This window comes from Lytechinus variegatus, chromosome 6 (assembly GCF_018143015.1).
Source record: "Lytechinus variegatus isolate NC3 chromosome 6, Lvar_3.0, whole genome shotgun sequence".
NCBI lineage: Eukaryota > Metazoa > Echinodermata > Echinoidea > Temnopleuroida > Toxopneustidae > Lytechinus > Lytechinus variegatus.
In genome coordinates this window covers 47,582,418-47,604,010 of record NC_054745.1, presented here as the reverse complement: position 1 = coordinate 47,604,010, position 21,593 = coordinate 47,582,418, and the positions used below count along the sequence as shown (strand labels likewise).

Here is a 21,593-nt window from a genome sequence, read left to right as displayed (position 1 = left end):
TATTGTTTTGATATGTAGAAATAAATAAATAAACAAATGAATAAATAAAAAAAATAATTAAATCTTGGAAAATGTTTTTGTTTCTCTGTTAAAAAGGAGTTATGTGATTGTTCTGTGAACATCACATTTACATGCTATTCAAGATGGTGACGATCATGATGATGATGATGATGATGGTGAATGTAACGATGATAATGATGATGAAGATGATAATGATAATGATGATGAAGGTGAAGGTGATGATAATGATAATGATGATGAAGGTGATGATAATGATAATGATGATGAAGGTGATGATAATGATAATGATGATGAAGGTGATGATAATGATAATGATGATGAAGGTGATGATAATGATAATGATGATGAAGGTGATGATAATGATAATGATGATGAAGGTGATGATAATGATAATGATGATGAAGGTGATGATAATGATAATGATGATGAAGGTGATGATAATGATAATGATGATGAAGGTGATGATAATGATAATGATGATGAAGGTGATGATAATGATAATGATGATGAAGGTGATGATAATGATAATGATGATGAAGGTGATGATAATGATAATGATGATGATAATGATGATGGTGAAGGTAACGATGATAATGATGAAGATGATGACGGTAATGATGATGAAGATAATGATAATGATGATGAAAGTGATAATGATAATGATGATTATGGTGACAATGATGATAAAGAGGATGAGAATGGTGACGATGATGATAATGTTGATAGTGATCGATGTAGATGATACAATCACTGGTCAGCAGGAATCCAAAGAATCAATATAGTGTTTACATTATAATACATGATGATAACAGCGTGTACATAACTTAATAATCATGACAATATACCCAGCTTAGATACAGTTAAAGGTGAATATACAAAGGATATCGATTGTATTTTACATACTTTATGTGAACAAATTTACGGACCTTCGAAATTAAGAACCTTCTGAATTACGAACCTTCGGAATTACGAACCTTCGGAATAATGAACCTTCGGAATATTCGAACCTTCGGAATAACGATGCGTTGGAATAGTGAATGTATGCGTAACTTTATAATACCCAGCTTAGATTACAGTCAAAGGTAATTGTACAAATGATAATGTTATCGATTGTATTTTACTTATTTTGAGAAAACGGTTAAGAACATTTGTGCACGTACAAAATTACAAATTATTCTTCTCTGTCTAATAATATATATTTCTTGTGTGTGTCTATATACTTGTTTTTCGTATCTGTAGTAAGCTTATTATTATTCGTCAATGGTGTCAGTTTATATGCATTTATTCAGTAATAAGATATTATGAAAGCCATTTTACATAACCGCATAATCTATCATTTTGTTAGAAATCACAATGCTTGTCTTTACAGTGTTAATGGAAAAAAATAACTGAAAGGACAGGTCCACCTCAAAATAGGTTGCTTGAAAAAAGGGAAAGATCCAACAAGAATAAAACTGAAAATTTCATCAAAATCAGATGTAAAATGAGAAAATTATGACATCTTAAAGTTTCCCTTGATATCACAAAATAGTTTTATGCACATCCTGGTCGGTATGCAAATGAGGAGACTGAATACGTCATCCACTCACTATTTTTTTATGATATGAAATATTATATTTTTTCCTTCGTTGTCAAGTAAAACAATTATTAATTCCCCACCGATCATGTGGAATTAGCCTTGTATTATATTAACAGTGTATGTGGCTCTGTCAATTAAGTTGGTCCTTATTGTCAAATCTATAAAAATTTAAATATTGTTTAATTCAAACAATTCAAAGAAAAAATAGTGAGTGAGGGACATCATCGACTGTCTTAATTGTATGTCACTGAGTTGTACATATTACTGTTTTGTGGAAACAAGCAAAGCTTTAAAATGCCATAACTGTCTCTACATCCTATTTTGATGAAATTTCCAGCAGTATGCTAATTTTGCTAATTTGATTTTTTTTCTGTGAATTCAAATCAACATATTTTCTGGGGTGGACTTAACCTTTAAGTATGTCCGTTCTTAAAGAGGTACTCCGGTTTAAATAATATGATTTAAACAGGTTAAGACAAATCATACGAACAAAGCACTAAACATTTGATAAAAATCGAACAAGGAATGAAAAAGTTATGGCATTTTAAAGATTTGCATTATTCTTGGGACAGTTCTAGGATTGTCTTCATGAGTATTCATTGAGCAAATTGATTATGTAATATCCCACATGTTTTTTTATTTTGAATTTTATTATATGAAACTAGGTTTATTCATATTTTTTGTCCTTCAAGAACCAAAACTACTGAAATAACAACTGATTATTTAGATATTCATTGCTTTAACTTATTTCATTACAAGGGACATAATTATATCATTCACACACGTTCGATATGAAAGAATAAAACAATTATTATTACATTTAATAACACAAGAAAATGAACGTGGGAATGCTACATTATCGGTCCATCTAATTAACATTCATAATGATGTGTATATAACTGTTTAATAATATATTGTTAAACATTAAAATTAAATAAACTTGCTATTTGTCATCAGATATTGATGAAATTTTCATCACTCTGTGAATTTTACTCTATTTACCTAGATACAAATATTTCCAGCCCGGAACAATTCTATACGTGTTTTGTTTTTTTGTTTTTTTAGATTTTGCAATACCAAACACGTATTATGTTAAATGGTATAATAAGTTAATATCATTATTCCTTGATACAAGCTGTTATAAAGATTGATTATATTTATTCGTCATGATTCGTAAATTAGGAAATTTATTCATTTTCATTTATTAGGCATGCTATTGAGTAGGTGCTAGCCACAAACTCTGAATGGTTGTTTTGTTTAATTTATCTCCACTTGTGGTCTTGTGTAGTATCAACATGATGTCAGATCGATCTTTCCCTTGAATAATTTTGTTATCATTTTCTTTCTCACTTTGACTGGTTTGCCTAAAATCTATTGTACTAGGGAATGTCTTGCTTTAAATCACAGTTTTTTTGTCGATGTACGTTTTGATCAAGCTGATTTCGAATAATAGTTGAGACAAATTGTTCACACACTTTGAGCATGAGAATTGTATTTGGAAACCCAATTCGGTCATCATTTCACAAAAATATATGCGATCAATCGTAAGTGGCAATGGCAAATCAGGATCATGGTTGAATGTACATAATTGTTCATAATAATCACAATGAACCAACCAGAATCAATATTTACAATGAACAATTGATTGTAAATTTGTGTGTTACGGGGCAATGATCGTTGATGTTGTACATTGGACTCTGTTGCTAAATCACTTCTTTATGGCTGAAAGCAGACATATATGTACATTAAATATCGTTTGCTTTGTTCCATAATATCTGAAATCTTTTGAACGTTTGTGAAAAATAAAACTACACTGATCGGCTTTTTTTTGTCTGAGGTATCTGTTATCTATGGTATATGTTTATGAAACCAATCAATTTCCCAACAACATTTACTGCAACCGCAAGTGATTGATCGTACGATTGATTTAATTCATTAAGTTACAAGAAAATACTATTGATTAATGATGATACAGAGAGAGAGGGAGACAGAGAGAGAGTTTGGGGGAGAAGGGAGAACAAAAGAGGAAATATAAAGATGAAGAACAGAGATGGCGAAGGGGAATGGAGGTGTATTATAATGGAGAGAAAGAGTGTGTGGGGGAGAAGGGAGAACAAAAGAGGAAATATAAAGATGAAGAACAGAGATGGCGAAGGGGAATGGAGGTGTATTAGAATGGAAAGAGAGTGTGTGGGGGAGAAGGGAGAACAAAAGAGGGAATATAAAGATGAAGAACAGGGATGGCGAAGGGGAATGGAGGTGTAGTAGAATGGAGAGAGAGAGTGTGGGGGAGAAGGGAGAACAAAAGAGGAAATATAAAGATGAAGAACAGAGATGGCGAAGGGGAATGGAGGTGTATTAGAATGGAGAGAGAGAGTGTGTGGGGGAGAAGGGAGAACAAAAGAGGAAATATAAAGATGAAGAACAGAGATGGCGAAGGGGAATGGAGGTGTATTAGAATGGAGAGAGAGTGTGGGGGAGGGAGAACAAAAGAGGAAATATGAAGATGAAGAACAGAGATGGTGAAGGGGAATGGAGGTGTATTAGAATGGAGAGAAAGAGAGTGTGGGTGTGTGTGTATGTGAGTGTGTGAGGGGGGAGAAGGGAGAACAAGAGGAAATGTATAGATGGAGAACAGAGATGGCGAAGGGATGTGGAGGTGTATTAGAATGACGCTTTCTACAACACAGAAATTCCTTTAACATTACATGTCAAATCACAAAAGACAGCTGAGGGGTTATTGTCGAAAGAGATGGGATGAAAAAGTGATAGACGAATGATATAGCAGAGAGAGACAGTGTTTATGTGAGGGTGTGTGTGTGTGTGTGTGTGTGAATGGAGAATGGATTACTGAAGAAGGAGAGATATAAATACAGGACAGAGATGAGGGGTAGAGAATGGGAGAGAGTTTGTACAATGGGGAGAGAAAATAGTTTGAGTGGGTGTGTGCGCGGGTACTTGTGTGTTGATAGGGTGATGGGAATATTGATGTCAAATTTCAAGTTTGAAACAAATCGAGTCAACATAAAAGAAGATAGGAAATTAGTCAAGAGGACAACGTTCTAAAGATTAAAGGCTTGTTTACGTTCAAAATGTCCACCATCTTTATCTTAATACATTAAACTCATTCTGTCATTTGTTAGCCATAGAGAAGGTCAGAATGGAATTTCAATCAAAGTATTTAGCCTGGAAAAACGGTCTTACCATGATATTATGGACTTCAACACTAAAGAATGTCACTTGAACAAGTGCAGGTCAATAGCAATTCAAGAGTTTTTATTTTGGTCGCTGCTTCTTTTTCCCAGTTAATTATTACAGATGCAATCAACAATCTTCCAACATGATTGGAAAGGGATCTTAGTTAAGATGGAGTCATTAAAATGTAGTTGTATTTTTTATCACCACGTCGCTCATGGATCACATTAATTTTTATTGTCATCAATTCTCAAATGTTGTCTCACCTTCCTTATGTCTCTTGTTTCCCCCTTTAGATAAACATTAATTTGCTTTGAATCGTATTCATATTGATATATACACAACAAAAAATTACCCCCCCCCCTCTTAAATGAAATTGCTGTAACTTTTGAAAGGAATAATTTTGAAATATGATATTTCGTAGGTACTTTTCTACACTCATTAAACAACTGGTGAAAATGAGATTGATCGGTTGAGTAACGCATGAGTAATCGATGATTGAATTAAAAATAACCATTTTTGAAAGTCATAAGAGTCGTTTTTTCAGATTGTGTAAATACAAAGTTGGGCAAATGTTATTTTTAGTTGAATTTTATGGTGTTACTGATGTTTTTCTATCCATCACGTAGCCACTCCACACACAATTTTGATAACGTATGTTTATGGTTGAGTGAGCAAAATTTGGTCGCTGCTTCTTTTTCCCAGTTAATTAATACAGATGCAATTAATAATCTTCCAGCACAATTTTTTTTTAATTTGACGAGCAAAAACTGATACAAAATTTAGGTATTCACTTTAAAAGAGATGGTTTGGGTTAAATTTATATATTTCGGCATGCCCGCCTGAATCCCAGTTGATGCTTGCTGCCAATAGGTAATAACACACACAACACACCCTGGAAAATCCTGAGAGAAGGGAGCACTAGCTTACCTACGGGGGGGGGGGGGGCGGCAGAGGGGCAGTCTGCCCCCCCCCCCGACGAGTCACCACCCATGTAAAGCCACCACCCATGCATGTATCCCTGCCCACCCCCCCCCCTGACGAGCTTGAAAGACCTTCCCCCCCCCTGACGAAAATCCTGGAAAATCCTAGTTACGCCACTGGAAGGGGGAGCTACAGAACCACCAGCGTCCCAGTTTCCAGAGTTAAATGCCCCTTATTATCGTCCAAATAAGATAATAATAGTCATAGTAAATAATAATAATAGTGATATCTTTATTGAGCGCACAGACTATCCAGAGACGCTCATGGCGCTAGCGCAGCAACAGTTCTTTTGGATACAAAATTTTATACACGTACATTACAAACAGCTACTTAGATAAATATAGAAATCTTCAATCACTACAAGATATGGCCATGCACCGATTTTACAATCCATTTTCAGTTCCCACATGTACTCTGTTTGCAATATTCCAAATATTTCATGAGTTTATTATCTCAATCTCTGTCTCTCTTTCTTCTCCCCCCCCCCCCTCTGCTCCTGTTTTTTGTCAAATGTCTGTTTTCTGCAAGTTCCTTCTGTTTCTTTTCTCTCTTTTTGTAAACATTCCTATGATTTGATTCAAGTACTTACCATTTTATCTATGCCTGTCTCATTATGATACTGATATGTAAATGTTTTGTTACAATTGTTATGTTATACTATGTACACTGTCACATGGGACCTTTGGAGACCAACAAATTGTTGAATGGGCTTTCCTGTTCTTCAAACAAAATAAATACATAAAATAGAAATAAGTTTTTATATTGATATATTAACAAGAATCACTGAAGCACGTCCTTCGATCATCGATGCTCCCATCGTGGCTAATATCTGCACCACTCACTTACCGTTCCTATTTTGTTTGCGAACTTGGTCCTCTCTCCCTCTTTTTCCTTCTCTCTTCTTCTCTCTTTCACTGCTACTGTCTCTTTCTCTCTTACCTCATCGCTTTGCTTTAATTCATATTCATATTAATCTATTCAGAAGAATCAATGAAGTTCATCAATTGTCGACGCTCCCACCATGAAACTACTATTATCATGTTCTATGTAAACATGTGACTACTGAAAAGTGGGTTGTGACATTCCTCTCAATTCATATTTAATATTCATCCAACTTACAGTAGTACAGCCTAGCCATGCGTGAACATTACCCCCGAAATAAGGGAATTACCACTGCGTAATCCGTAGACGTGTACCGACATTGATCATGTACATACGCCATCTTGTCTCGCAGCATAGATAATTATAGTTTAACACATCGGTCTCTGAAGTTTATACAAAGTTTTAAGATAACATCAAAACGATCATTTCTTTTCAAGAGATCATCATAGAAGGTGACGTCATAATACATCAGAGAGGATCTATAAAAACAAGGTGAGTAATAAAGGTCGTTATACCCTACAACAGGGGTTCTCAAACTTTTTCTTTGAAGGGCCAGATGAGACAACAAGTAAACCTGAAAGGGCCTGGGTGGAGTGGATAATTAGAAAAAAAATGTACGCAAAGCGGAAAGACCCTTGCGGTCGGTGTCCGAGATGCTCTCTTGTGCAATCTGGCCCTTATTTTGGAGCATTTAATAGAAAATATATATATAACAGTTTTATATGGAACGCAGGCAAAATAAGAAAAGATTTCAAAATGCAGCGAGAGTCAATATTAATGAAAACAAAATTGTAGTATCTATATTGTACCTATACATACCTGGTATTGGGGAGACAGGTAATATCTTAAAGTACCAATATTTTTTGGTAGTCAAAGTTGAATTAATAATAAAGTATGTCTGTTGTAGACTCTAACAAGGATGTCAGTCTCCTAGTCACTTTCAATATACATGTGAAAAGTGTCTGTCAGCAACAAGTTGCTTGAACCTTGACACAAAAGGTGTAATTGCCAACAAAGGCACTGGTACAAATGTTCACTGGTCAAGCAGGGGCCGCGGAAGCGCGGGGGGGGGTCAGCCCCCACTTTTTTCCCAAACCATGCACAAACAACGTAAAAATAGTGATCATATGATTGTGATTTTTTGCATGGCCAGCCACCAACCCCCCCCCCCCACACACACTTTGAAAACCGTTCCGCGGCCCCTGTCAAGGTACTTCGGTATGAGTTCTTAAAAAGTGTTCATTGTGGAAATGCACTTTCGCACCTGTATGTTGATCCAACCATGGTGAGAACAGCGGTGGTCATCTAATAAGAGAGTAGATCGAACAGACAGAAAATACCCTACTAAACTTTGTTTAAAAGTCAAATTAATTTACCTGCCATTACTTTTATTACGGTTAGGTCTACAAAGATACACATTGTAATCATATTGAGCTATGTTTCATATTGTGACCTAAAAATAAAAATAAAAAATGACACTTATAAATGCTCTTCTGAGGGAACGATATTAGCTGGAGTTTCTATTCATAGTTTGTTTGAAACATTATCTGAAAGTGAAGAATTTCCAATGGCAAAGGGGGAAACGCTCTTGTAGTTTGGGTTTTCAGATGAGTATTTTGTGTCCTTTATCAATCTTGGTGAGCTCTAGGAAGACTAATCTCATTAGATAGAGTAGTTGTGAGTACATGTAGTGGCATAATTCCAAACTAGCTGATTTGTAAGTAATGTCTGCAGATGCATGTTTTTTCGGTTGAAATGAATATGACTGAGATTTGAACCTTTCTTTCTTCTTGCTCATCTCTTCCTTTCCTCTACAGTGCGTATGAAAAAATTGCACTTAGGAGAATCCTAATATATATATATATATATGTGTGTGTGTGTGTGTGTGTGTGTGTGTGTGTGTAAAATATCCTAAAGTTTTTTTCCACAATTAAAAATTGGTACAGGTCTCTTTAAAAGAATGACGATATAACTGCTACTTTCCGCTTGAGTGAGCACCACTTACTTTTGAAAAGTTCAGAAAAAATTATTTACACAGAAATTAAAAATAGTTATATGGATAAAGGTAAACATCAATCATGAAGAGTTCATTGACTTTATAAAAATAGTAATTTGAAAATATGTTTTACCTTTTTAATTTGTTTCCTTGCCCGAAATAGTTCATAGAGCCCCAATGCGCCTCCCCCCCCCCCACACACACACACCGAGGCATTATGACGGCATCTGGCTTTACACAGAGATGAATGGCTTGGCATGATTTTCGTTCTGTTTATCATTGTCATGCTCGGGAAAAGTGTCGAGAAACAAGAAGTAAAATGAAAAGGGAAACCAAAACTTATGCACTAAAAATAATAGCTTAGTAAAAATGCTGGAAATATCCCAAATATATTGTTTTTTTTTACATTCAGATTTTTCTTCAGATCCAGCTGGCACAAGAAAGGTAATGGTTATGCTTACCTCGGGTTAAAATGTAAGCTTGGGTTGCAAAATTTTTACAGAATGTTCAAATTTATATTTTTATTCAAATAACTGAAAATGAAAATAAGTATGAGAAATTAACCGCACGGTCAGTTTGTTTCCCCCGTTTTTCATTGACAAAGCGTGAATAATAAGCATTTCCGCGCAAACCGATTTCTGTGAGATTTATTAAAATGGACAGTGCTCACTCAAGTGAAGCATTCTGTCAAAAAAAATGCTTTCATTTGAAAGATGAGACCAAAACCCAAGAACATATTATCTGAACAGATTACCCTAGGTTGTTTCCTTTTCAATTCCAAGAACTTTATCAATGAAAGTGTTAACTTGTTATCGATACGTACTGTATAAGTGAGAGAATAAATAAAAACGGAGCTAACAAAACTTCAGTTCGTGAGAACAATGTTCAGGGTAGGAGGGGTATGAAACAATCCACATCGAGGCTTACGCACAGTCGCATATCAAACTGATTATGATTACTCGAAGCGTAAAGAATATGATTGTATATATACATGTATATAAACCAAGAAAGCTTCAACGAGCACACACGAAAAAACCTCTATCAACATTATAGATTAAAGTGATTGGTTAACATTGGTTTGACTTTTAAAAAATCTGAGCTAGAAGGTCACACTTGTCACCTGTGTCTGTGATATGTTACAAAAATGAAGCCCAGAAAAAATTGTGTTCGAAAATAATTATTTAGTGCTTGAAAAATTGAAATATAAAGTGACCGGAAACACAATCTTAATTTCATCCCATACACTTATGTTTACTATATAGGCGTCTATAAGACGCCTTTTTACAAAATCAGGGTTTGCCTTCTAGTTTTAGCTTTTCATTCTCAATAATGGTTGTTTTCAGGGTTTATTAGTTCTAATACATGCACTTGTACACATGTTTCATCTTGGTTTGAGAATTTTTTAAATCGGCTGCTCACAAAGTTAAACAATACCATTAAAAGTAACGGAGATATTGAATATTAGAATTTGACAATATTTTTGTGAAAACGGGTAGGCCTATATATAAAGTTAATGGTATGTGCGTGAGCAATATGTCTCCCAGTAACAAATTAAGAAAATATGATTTTACATATTGAATCAAATGTCAATCCTATTTTGTCATTTTTTGTGGAAAAAAGGTCTTGAGACGGTTGGGAGATTCATATTAACAAAGCTAAAATTGTAAAGAATGGTTCCTTAGAAATAGAAAAAAAAACATATATTTTTACAATTTCCAATTTTCATTGTAACATTTGTCTGAATTCTTCTTTCCATTCTTCAATTCATATCATTTTCAGCCTGGAGTACACCTTCAACTTTCTGCTGAATCAGCAACCATGTCATCTTCGGTGAATATTTTGTGAACAAGGTATCTTAGAAAGCGCTTACCACAACAGGTAATATGTCAAATTGTGAAAAGCAAAATTTGTCTTATTTTATCACAACAATCAGAAATATTTTTTTGTGACTTACGTCATCGTTAATTCTGAGATGTTTTTAAGATTAAGAAAGAGAATTCTTCATAATATGGGGATTTGCCAACGTAAAGGGAGAAGTCATTTTTGTCTCACCTGCATCTCACCTGCATAGCAGAGTGATACTGTAGGCGCCGCCTTCCGACGGCGACGGAGACGGCGGTGGCGGCGTCAACATCTTAAGGTCATTTAGGGTCAATGAACTTAGGCCATGTTGGAGGAATCAGCATCGAAATCTTAACCTGAGGTTAAGTTTTTGAAATGTCATCATAACTTAGAAAATATGAGGACCTAGTTCATGAAACTGGGACATAAGGTTAATCAATTATCACTAAACATTCTGCGCGAGTTTTATGTCACATGATCAAGGTCAAAGGTCATTTAGGGTCAATGAACTTTGGCCGAATTGGGGGTATCTGTTGAATTCCCATCATAACTTTGACAGTTTATGGATCTGATTCATGAAACATGGACATAATAGTAATCAAGCATCACTGAACATTTTGTGCAAGTTTCAGCTCTCATGATTAAGGTCAAAGGTCATTAGGGTCAATGAACTTTGACCAAATTGGGGGTATCTGTTGAATTACCATCATAACTTTGAAAGTTTATTGGTCTAGTTCGTTAAACTTGGACATTAGAGTAATCAAGTATCACTGAACATCCTGTGCGCATTTCATGTCACATGACCAAGGTCAAAGGTCAATGAACTTTGGCCGAATTGGGTGTATCTGTTAAATTACCATCATAACTTTGAAAGTTTATGGATCTTATGGATCTGATTCAGGAATCTTGGACATAAGAGTAATCAAGTATCACTGAACATCCTGTGCGAGTTTCAAGTCACATGATCAAGGTCAAAGGTCATGTAAGGTCAATGAACTTTGGCCATGTTGGTTTTTTTGTTGAATAACCATCATATCTATGTAATTTTGTTGGTCTAGTTCATAAAAAGTGGACATAAAAGTAACCATGTATCACTGAACATCTTGTGCGAGTTAGAGTAGTTTTCAAAGTCAGCACTGATGCTATATTGAACCGCGTGATGCAGGTGAGACGGCCAGAGGCATTCCACTTGTTATGATTATAAATTCTCTCTCTCTCCGTCTTTCTCTCTCCCCCTCTATAACTTTTTAATCCTACTCTCCCTTTCTCTCTCTCTCTCTCCTATTCTTACCCTCATTCTTATTGATTCTTTTTTTTATTTCTTTAACCGCTACTCTGTCCCCCTCCCTTCAACTCCTATTTTTGCGTTTGCATTCTCTCTCCCCCTCCACTCTCCCTCTTTATAAATCTTTACCACGCCATCTACTCCCCCCCCCCTCTCTCTCTCTTTCTCTATCTATCTGTCTTCCCTTTTTTAAATATGTTTTTGTCTTTCATTTTCATCAGATCAATTCTCTGGTCACCATGGCAACTAACTTCAACCCAGAACAATGTGAAGGAAAGGAGTGTCAATCAATCACAGATGTGACGTACTATGTGGAGGAGAAGAAGAGACTCTGTGATGACTGCGCCTCTAAAGAAGGATGCATCGCAAGAGTTAAAAGAGGTGTACCAAATATTTATTGTGAAGAACATGATGAAAAGGTAAAATTATATTGTAAATATCATGGCGTTCCATTGTGTTATTCATGCGCTATGATCAAACATCTACAGCCTTGCGAGAGACAAGATATAAATGATGCAATAAAAGACAGTGGGGCGAGGCTAACAGTTCTAAAAGAAAAAGGGAGGGACAAATTGAAAGAAGGTCGTCTGTACGAAAATGAAATTGACCAATGCACGAAAGACACAGACACCCATCTACAAGCTTTGAAAGATGAATTTAATTCCATAATCAAGGAAGCGATCAGCGTAGATAAAGTCAAGGAAAAGATGGAGGCTGACAAAATTAATCAAGCATTTGATGGTAAGAATCAAGTACTCCAAGAAGAGATAATGAAGATCAATGAGAAGATTCGAAAGAACAATGAAGAGAGAGATAAACAACTTGAATTAATCCATACAAATGCACAGATTAGACAAAGACACATGGACAAAAAGATGATTGGTCTTCATAGAGATATTGATAACATTGTTAAAGAGAAGGATAAGAAGATCAGAGAGTTGATGAAATCATTGCAGGATGACACAAAAACAATAGAGAATGCAATACAGACCATAAATACAGTACTAGAAGACGATAAAAACATTGTTAAAGATGGTCATAGTGTGAACATGTCAGTGAGTGATAAACTTAAGAAACCACTTTATAAGAATGATGTGAAACAAATCACTGATAAAATATCAGGTGTGAGGTTTGTGAAGGGTGTTGGGAGAGAGAAGTATGATGGTAGGATTGGTGGGTATGATGGCGAGTGGATGCTTAGTGATACAATCAGTGTCAAAGATAAATTCACAAACCCAATTATTGTTGACTGCATAGATGAATGTAATGTGATCATCATCGACTGGTTGTCAGATAGCGAGTATACATATATGTTAGATCTAAACACTAAACACATCCAGAGAGTGATAACAGGTACTGATACATCATGGGTAATATCCTGTGCATTACTGAATGATGACAAGATAGTGTGTGGTAGATGGTGTAGAGGTTGTACAGGGGACAGTTTGACTGGATGCATCAGTGTGTATGACAGACAATGGATGCACATCAATGACGTCACAATACCAAGAGACAGAACGAGCTATTCCTCACGGGTGGATGTAGCTGTTGACCGTGATGGGATGATCATCGCTGCTGAGAGGGATCAGTCTAAGATATACGTCATCAACCCAGCTGATGGTAATATCTTGAATACCATCACGTGTGAAGAGGGTGTACGGATGCGAGGTGTGCTATCATCAGGTCACATCATCGGTCAACATTACCCTCCTGGTAAGAGAGTACTAATCATAGACAGACAGGGTGGTCAAAGGGAAATCCCCCACAGTGATGTCATCTTGAATGTCAGTGTTGATCCTATAACAGACAATCTCTACGTCGTGACATCAGATGATGAGCGCAAGACGTGTGTGATTGATCAGGTGATGAGTGGGAATGAAGTGAAGAAGAGAAGAGTGACGTCATTCCCTCTAACAACTAGACGGAGTGGTAAGTATACGATGCTTTCTTACCATATCGACTCTCGTGTAATGATCTCATCATCAGGCAAGATAATTGTTTGTGATGGAGATAGTATTCTCGTATTCGAAAAGAGACTCACATTATAAACGTTAGGTGGGGATCAATTAATCATTGCATTCACTATGACGACTATGAGACATACTAACAAGCAGAATACATTCCTTTTAGACAATGAAAAACATTTCATAAAAATATATGCCTACTGTAACCTTATAACTGCATTTTTATTCAACGTTAATTTCCCGGGGTTTGTTTTGTAAATTACCATTTTTTTAAATATAGCACGTATTCTGAAAAAAAGTTTTAGAATAATTAGTAGGAATGGTGATTATGATAATGATGATGGTGACAATAATGATGATGAAGATGATGATAATGGTAAGATGATGATGATGATGGTAGTGATGATGATTCCGACGATGACGATGGTGATAATGATGGTAGTTACGATGATGATGGGCGATCTTACGGGACATTTAAAGAACATTTGACAGTTTTTTGACAAGAAAAACAAAAAATATTCCACTAACTAAAGGTGATCATCAAATACTAGTACATTAATAAATAAAGCAAATTACAATTTTGAGAACATTGAGGCGTACGGGAAAATCAAAATGTGTCGTACGGGACATCTCTAATTTGAAGCCAAACTTTTTTACTTTATGTCTCTTTGACTTCTTCGATCACTTTATATGGCTGATGATAATGATAATCCTATCAAACTCAAGACATTCATTACGTTAGAAACCACTTTTGATTGAATATTTCTGTCCATATATCATAAACAAAATAATGTGTCGTACGGGACACTTGTGTGTCATACGGGACACATATGTGTTGAACAGACACTTGAGTGTTGTACTGGACAACCTGAATAACAGGGTTACACTTCGTAACTCCGAAACACGTAAATTGCCTATATCTCGATGTTCGATAATCTGAAAACGAAATAAGGTTCGTTGTTCCGAAGGTTCGTTAATCCGAAAACGAAATAAGGTTCGTTAATCAGAAAACGAAATAAGGTTCGTTGTTCCGAAGGTTCACCAATCCGAAAAACGAAATAAGGTTCGTTAATCAGAAAACGAAAAAAGGTTCGTTGTTCCGAAGGTTCGTTAATCCGAAAACAAAATAAGGTTAGTTGTTCCGAAGGTTCGTTAATCCGAAAAATGAAAACTGGGAAAGCAGAGGCAAGTGGGGAAGGCGGGGGACACTGTTGCCGTTCAATTGTTATGAGGATGGATAGGCAAGGCGGCCGAACGAATTTTCGTTTGGGGGTCAAAGCCAAAAATGAAACTCATGCGTCAATATGGGCACTTTGGTAATACTTTTACCTTGAGATTATCATCTGCGTGAAGTCATTGTGTGTTTTTTATAGTAATTAAGTAGAGAAAATCCTTTTTGAACTGACTTCTGATTATGGAAAGATGTATATTTAGGCTTTATTTTTCGCGAGAGAGTATAATGAGCGAGCGGCTTGATTTTTTTTTTCAAATTTGAAGTTGCAAAGCTCGTTTAGGGTGGTCAATTATTCTTAAAATGGCACTATTGCGAGGTGTTGAGAGCGTGAATCACAAGCTAAAAACTTTAGGGCATTTCAACAAGAAATGAAAATAAAAAATATCCGAGCAGGTTTCTGCTGTCATTAAAAAGATGTAACAAACTAAAGAATTAACACGAGCGTAAAACGCGAGCTTAAATATACTGACCAGAAAGGAACCTGTTAAAGAATGCATAAAGTGACCTCTTTAGGATACATATTTCACCCGAATCGAATGATTGAGAGTGTGCTTTTTAAACTAATTTAAAAAGCATACTTTAAAACGAGTATTTTATTTCGAAAAACGGCACATTTTTTTAAAGGAATTTCCCATTTTGGAAAAATCGCATTTCCCCGTTTTTCTTTTTCGCTTTGAGGTGCAAGTGCCCCCTGCCCCCCCCCCCCCGGCGGATCCTACTTTCGCCAATAGGGGGGGGGCGAATTTTTTTCACCCATATTTTCCTCGATCGGCAGCTGAAAGTTGATTTGAATGTTTCTTTGAAAGGGTAGTCCTAACAGTCAATAATTAGCTTTATTTTTATAAAATAAAGTAAATATGTATTAACATTAAGCCCTTTTTAAACAATGCGAGTGCGAAGCACGAGCTATTTATTTTAAATATGATGGGCAATATGTTTGTGATCTTTATAACGAGATGAATATGTAACTAGATAGTAACTACGAGCAAGAAGCGCGAACAGAAATTTTAAATATAAACTCTGACCTGATCCGGGAGCCTATTTTTAATGCAATACATGCTTTGGCCACAACACACACATGTATGTATCATCGATTGTTATTTTGTAATGACAACACCGTTTTTGTTACCAAAATTAATTAATATCATTTTCGGAAATACGAATCTTATTTCGTTTTCGAACTAACGAACCTTCGGAACTACGAACCTCATTTTGTTTTCGGATTAACGAACTTTCGGAATTACGAAAAGAACCTTCGGAATTACGAAATTCATTTCGTTTTCGGACTAACGGAAATTCGGAAATACGAACCTTCGGAATAAACGAACCTTCGGAATAACAAAGCTTCGGAATTACGAATGTATGCGGAAATAAAACAATAAACTTTTTATCAATCAGAAGGTGAGCATTGCCCCTAAATTCTTCCTTTTAATGAAAAGCCCTTTAATAAGTAGTCATTCAGGATAATATAATAAGTAACCTCAATAATTATTACGTACAATCGGGAGCAATATATTATCGTTTGTTTTTCATGATGAGAAATGTACAATGGTTCACAGAATTTTTACGAGCCGAAAAACTTGAGGTTTTGTGTGAAGTTATATATTAGTGAATCAATTGATGATTTCCTATACACTATTTAAACAATGAATGAATGAAACTGTTTGTGTAAATTGTGTAAATTGTGGGGCTAAAATGTTATGATTTTTTTCTATAAAATGTATATATACATGATATATGTCACAACTGTCACTTGAAATTTCACAAAATATTTTTTCTGAAGAAATGCGATTCTACTTTTTCAAACCTTTTTGCATTTCATGAAACCATATGGTTAGTCTTATTTTCCACTTTTTTTAACAACCTGATTTGTCTTATTTTCCAGATTTTTTTTACAACTTGAAAACAGTAAGGAGTTTCAATACTGTATATAAAAAAAATAGTGATCATCAAGGGAAGTCCAAATAGATGATTGATAGGTGAATATTTTTTTTACATCTTATAATAATTTCTCATTAGCATGCAAGAGGAAGTCATCTTCCAGGCTAGGATGAATCAATTATAAAGGTTTTTCTTTTCATGCTCAATGACAAAGATTTTAACCAGCTCTGACCAGTGAAAATCACCCATATAGTTGAAGGGATTCATAAAAGAATACGCCTACATGAAGTCAATTAAAATGGTTAGAATCAACTATTTCATGTTTTATGGAAATAAAAAAGTACTTTTTCAGTTCACTTTATGTCAAATCAATTACTTATATTAAAATAGGCCTAATATTTATAGTTTCTGAATCCAGATCCTGCAATTAAATGCAATATAAGTTATATTGTGTGTCGTACGGGTCAACTTTTAATAGGACAATTATTGAAAAATGAAGGACAGTAATTAGGGATATGGGATAAATCGATCACCCATGGGTCATTTCATGTGTCGTACGGGACATTGCCAACAATAGGTTCAGAAAAATCAGGGCTGCCCCATTATGGATCATGAAAATGTTGTAGATATTATTTGGAACCATCAATGATACATTATTCAATTGACCGGCAATATATCTTCTCGTGATTTGCCAATAATCGTTTCAGGCAGTGTTTGTACTTGACTATTTATTCAGCAAAATTAATGAAAATTGAAAGTTCAATTGTTCCCCCCCCCAAAAAAAAAAAAATATATATATATATATATGACTTCCTTTTTGGTTAAAACTTATAATTCTCATAAATTTTGGTATCATAGTAAAATATTACACTACTTGTGACTTATTGAAAGCATGTTGAAATTTGACTCTCTCAATATATATTTTGTGTGTGCGTTTCTATATACTTGTTTTTCGTATCTGTGGTGTAGTGAGCTTATTATTCAATGGTGTCAGTTTATATATATATATATATATATTCAGTGATATAATAATATGAAAGCCATGTTACATAAACTCATAATTTATCAATTTGTTAGAAATCACAATGCTTTTCTTAATGGCAAATAATTCACTTTCATCTTCAGCATAATTTATATCATAATGAGTATCTGATAAGTGTCTGATAAGTGCATGTCGAAAAAAAATTAAAGGACAAATCCACCCCCAAAGAATGGTAAAAAAGAGTGAAATCGAACAAGAATAACAAGAGTAAAAAAAAATTATGACATTTAAAGATTTCCTTGATTTCACAAAACAATTAAATGCACATTCTGGTCTGTATGCAAATTAGGAACTGATGACGTCATGCACTCACTATTTTTTGTATTTTATTATGCGAAATATGAAATATTATAATTTTATTTTCAATGTCAAGTGAAAAATTGATTAATTCCATCCTGATCATGTGGAATTAGCCTTTTTTCATATAATTATGGCTCTGTCAAGTTGGTCCTCACTGTCAAATCTGTAAAGATTGAAATATTGTATAATTCAAACTATTAAAAAAATAGTGAGTGAGGGACATCATCGACTGTCTGTAATTGTATGTCACTTTGGGGGAAAAATAAGCGAAACTTTAAAATGTCATAACTTTCTCATTCTACATCCGATTTTGATGAAATTTTCAGCATTATGGTAATGTGATTTTGTTTCTATGTATTCAAATCAACACTTTGTCTGGGGTAGACTTGACCATTACATATGATCGTTTTTAAAAAGGTACTCCGGGATGAAAATAATATGATTTCAACAGATTAACACAAACGAAACACTGAAAATTGGATGAAAATTTGATAAAAACTTAAGGCATTTTAAAGATTTGCATTGTTCCCGGGACAGTTCTAGGCATGTCCTCATGAATATTCATTGAGCAAACTGATTATGTCATATCTCACATTTTCCTTTGTATTTTATTTTATGAATTTGGTTTATTCATTTTTTTCCTTCAAGAGCCAAAACTACTGGAATAACAACTGATTAAGTGCATTAGATATTTATTGCTGCAACTTGTTTCATTACAAGGGACATATATTTTTCACACACGTACAGTATGAAAGAAAGATAAACAATTATTATCACATGTAATAACATAAGAAAATTAAAGTGGGAATGCTACATTATCGGTCCATCTAATGAATATTCATGTAATGTGCATATAACTGTTTTCACAATAAATTGTTAAATTTTAAAATTCAATAAACTTTGCTGCTTTTTATCAGATATTGATGAAATTTTCAGCACTCTGTGAATTTAACTCTATTTAATTAGGTACTAAATATTTCCAGCCCGGAACAATTCAAAAAGTTTTTTTAAGATTTTGCAGTACCAAACACGTATTCATATATGTAAAAATAAGTAAATATCACTATTTTTTATACAAGCTATAATAAAGATTAATTATATTTATTCTTCATGAATCGTAAATTAGGAAATTTATTCAATTTCATTTATTAGGCATGTTATTGAGTAGGTGCTATGAATGGAAGGCACAAACTCTGAATGGTTGTTATGCTTGATTTATCTTCACCGAACATTTATTGATTTCTTTCTCGTTGACATTTGGTCTTGTGTAGAAGCAACATGATGTCAGATCTTCCCTTGAATTTTCTATCTCACTTTAAATCGTTTGCCTGTAATCTATTGTACTAGGGAATATCTTGCTTTAAATCACAGTTGTTGTTTTATTGTCGATGTATGTTTTGATCAAACTGATTTCGAACAATAAATTGAACCAGATGGATATGACTGTTCAATACAGAATCTTATTTGGAATATTCAATTGAGTTACCGCTTCACATAGGCATACAAACAATCGTAAAATGGAAATGACTAATCAAGATCACGGTTGAATGTACATGATTGTTCAGAATAATCACAATGAACCGACCAGAATCAATACTGGCAATGATTGTATATTTGTGTTACCGGTCCACTGATCGTAATTGTTGTACATTGGACTCTGTTGTTAAATCACTTCTTTGTGGCTGAATGTAGACATACATTAAATATCGTTTGCTTTATTCCATGATATCTGAACACTTGTGAAGATTATTTTGTGAATAATAAAACAATAATCGGCTTCACATTGACATTGTAACTGAGGTATATGTAATATATACTATATGTACATGAAAGAAATCAATTTTACGAGCAATATTTACTGCAATGTGATACGATTGATAGTAAGATTGATTTTATTTCTTTATGTTACAAGACACTACTATTGGTTATTAATGAGAGGGATGTAAGGAAGTAGAGCGAAGGGGGTGTAATGTTTTATGATCATTCATATCACATTTTATACAGAGGGGAACAGAGAGAGGAAATGAATTGATTTGAGAGAGAGGGAGAGAGAGATGTTGAGATGACAAGATCATCTCATCATCTCATCATCTCTTCTACAAGATGTCAACATGATGAGATCCAGGATCTTGTCATCTCATCATCTCTTCCAAAAGATGTCAACATGATGAGATCCAGGATCTTGTCATCTCATCATCTCTTCTACAAGATGTCAACATGATGAGATCCGGGATCTTGTCATCTCATCATCTCTACCAAAAGATGTCAACATGATGAGATCCAGGATCTTGTCATCTCATCATCTCTTCCAAAAGATGTCAACATGATGAGATCCAGGATCTTGTCATCTCATCATCTCTTCTAAAAGATGTCAACATGATGAGATCCGGGATCTTGCCATCTCAACATCTCTTCGAAAAGATGTTGACATGATGAGATCCGGGATCTTGTCATCTCTTCTAAAAGATGTCGACATGATGAGATCCAGGATCTCGTCATCTTATCTTTTGCTATCAAGATGTCGACTTCCCGAGATAATTATCTCAACATCTCGGTGGCACTTTTAAGCTTCCATAGATCGGGCTAAAATCTCGAGATTGAGCAAACTCGGGATGGTGCAGCACCGCCTAAGGAGAAGATGGAGGCTGACAAAATTAACCAAGAATTTGATGATCAGAATCAAGTACTTCAAGAAGAGATTATGAAGATTAATGAGAAGATTCGAAAGAACAATGAAGAGAGAGATAAACAACTTGAATTAATCCATACAAATGCACAGATTAGACAAAGACACATGGACAATAAGAAGATTGGTCTTCATAGAGACATTGATAACATTGTTAAAGAGAAGGATAAGAAGATCAGAGAGTTGATGAAATCATTGCAGGATTACACAAAAACAATAGAGAATGCAATACAGACCATACATGTAGATAGAGTACTAGAAGACGATAAAAACATTGTTAAAGACGGTCATAGTGTGAACATGTCAGTGAGTGATAAACTAAAGAAACCACTTTATAAGAATGATGTGAAACAAATCACTGATAGAATATCAGGTGTTAGGTTTGTGAAGGGTGTTGGGAGAGAGAAGTATGATGGTAGGATTGGTGGGTATGATGGCGAGTGGATGCTTAGTGATGCAATAAGTGTCAAAGATAAAATCACAGACCCAGTTATTGTTGGTTGCATAGATGAATGGAATGTGTTCACCGACTGGGTGTCAGATAGCCATACATACATGTTAGATATAAACACTAAACACATTCAGAGAGTGCTGACGGGTACTGATACATCATGTGTTTTCTCCTGTGCATTACTTATTGATGACAAGATAGTATGCGGTAGAGACTGTAAAGGTTATACAGGGGACAGTTTGACTGGATGC

At 34.8% G+C, this 21,593-nt stretch overlaps 1 protein-coding gene across 1 annotated transcript; it reads left to right on the top strand.

The window, feature by feature from the left end:
• Window positions 1-12,011: 12,011 nt before the first annotated feature.
• On the top strand, window positions 12,012-13,832 carry LOC121416704. Its single transcript, XM_041610170.1, has one exon. The coding sequence runs from the start codon at window positions 12,024-12,026 to the stop codon at window positions 13,830-13,832; it is 1,809 nt and encodes a 602-aa protein (XP_041466104.1). The 5' UTR covers window positions 12,012-12,023.
• The last annotated feature ends 7,761 nt before the right edge of the window (window positions 13,833-21,593 follow it).

What these genes read in the sequence shown, in the direction of transcription:
- LOC121416704 (XM_041610170.1), top strand. Translation starts at nt 12,024, where the DNA reads ATGGCAACTAACTTCAACCCAGAACAATGTGAAGGAAAGGAGTGTCAA.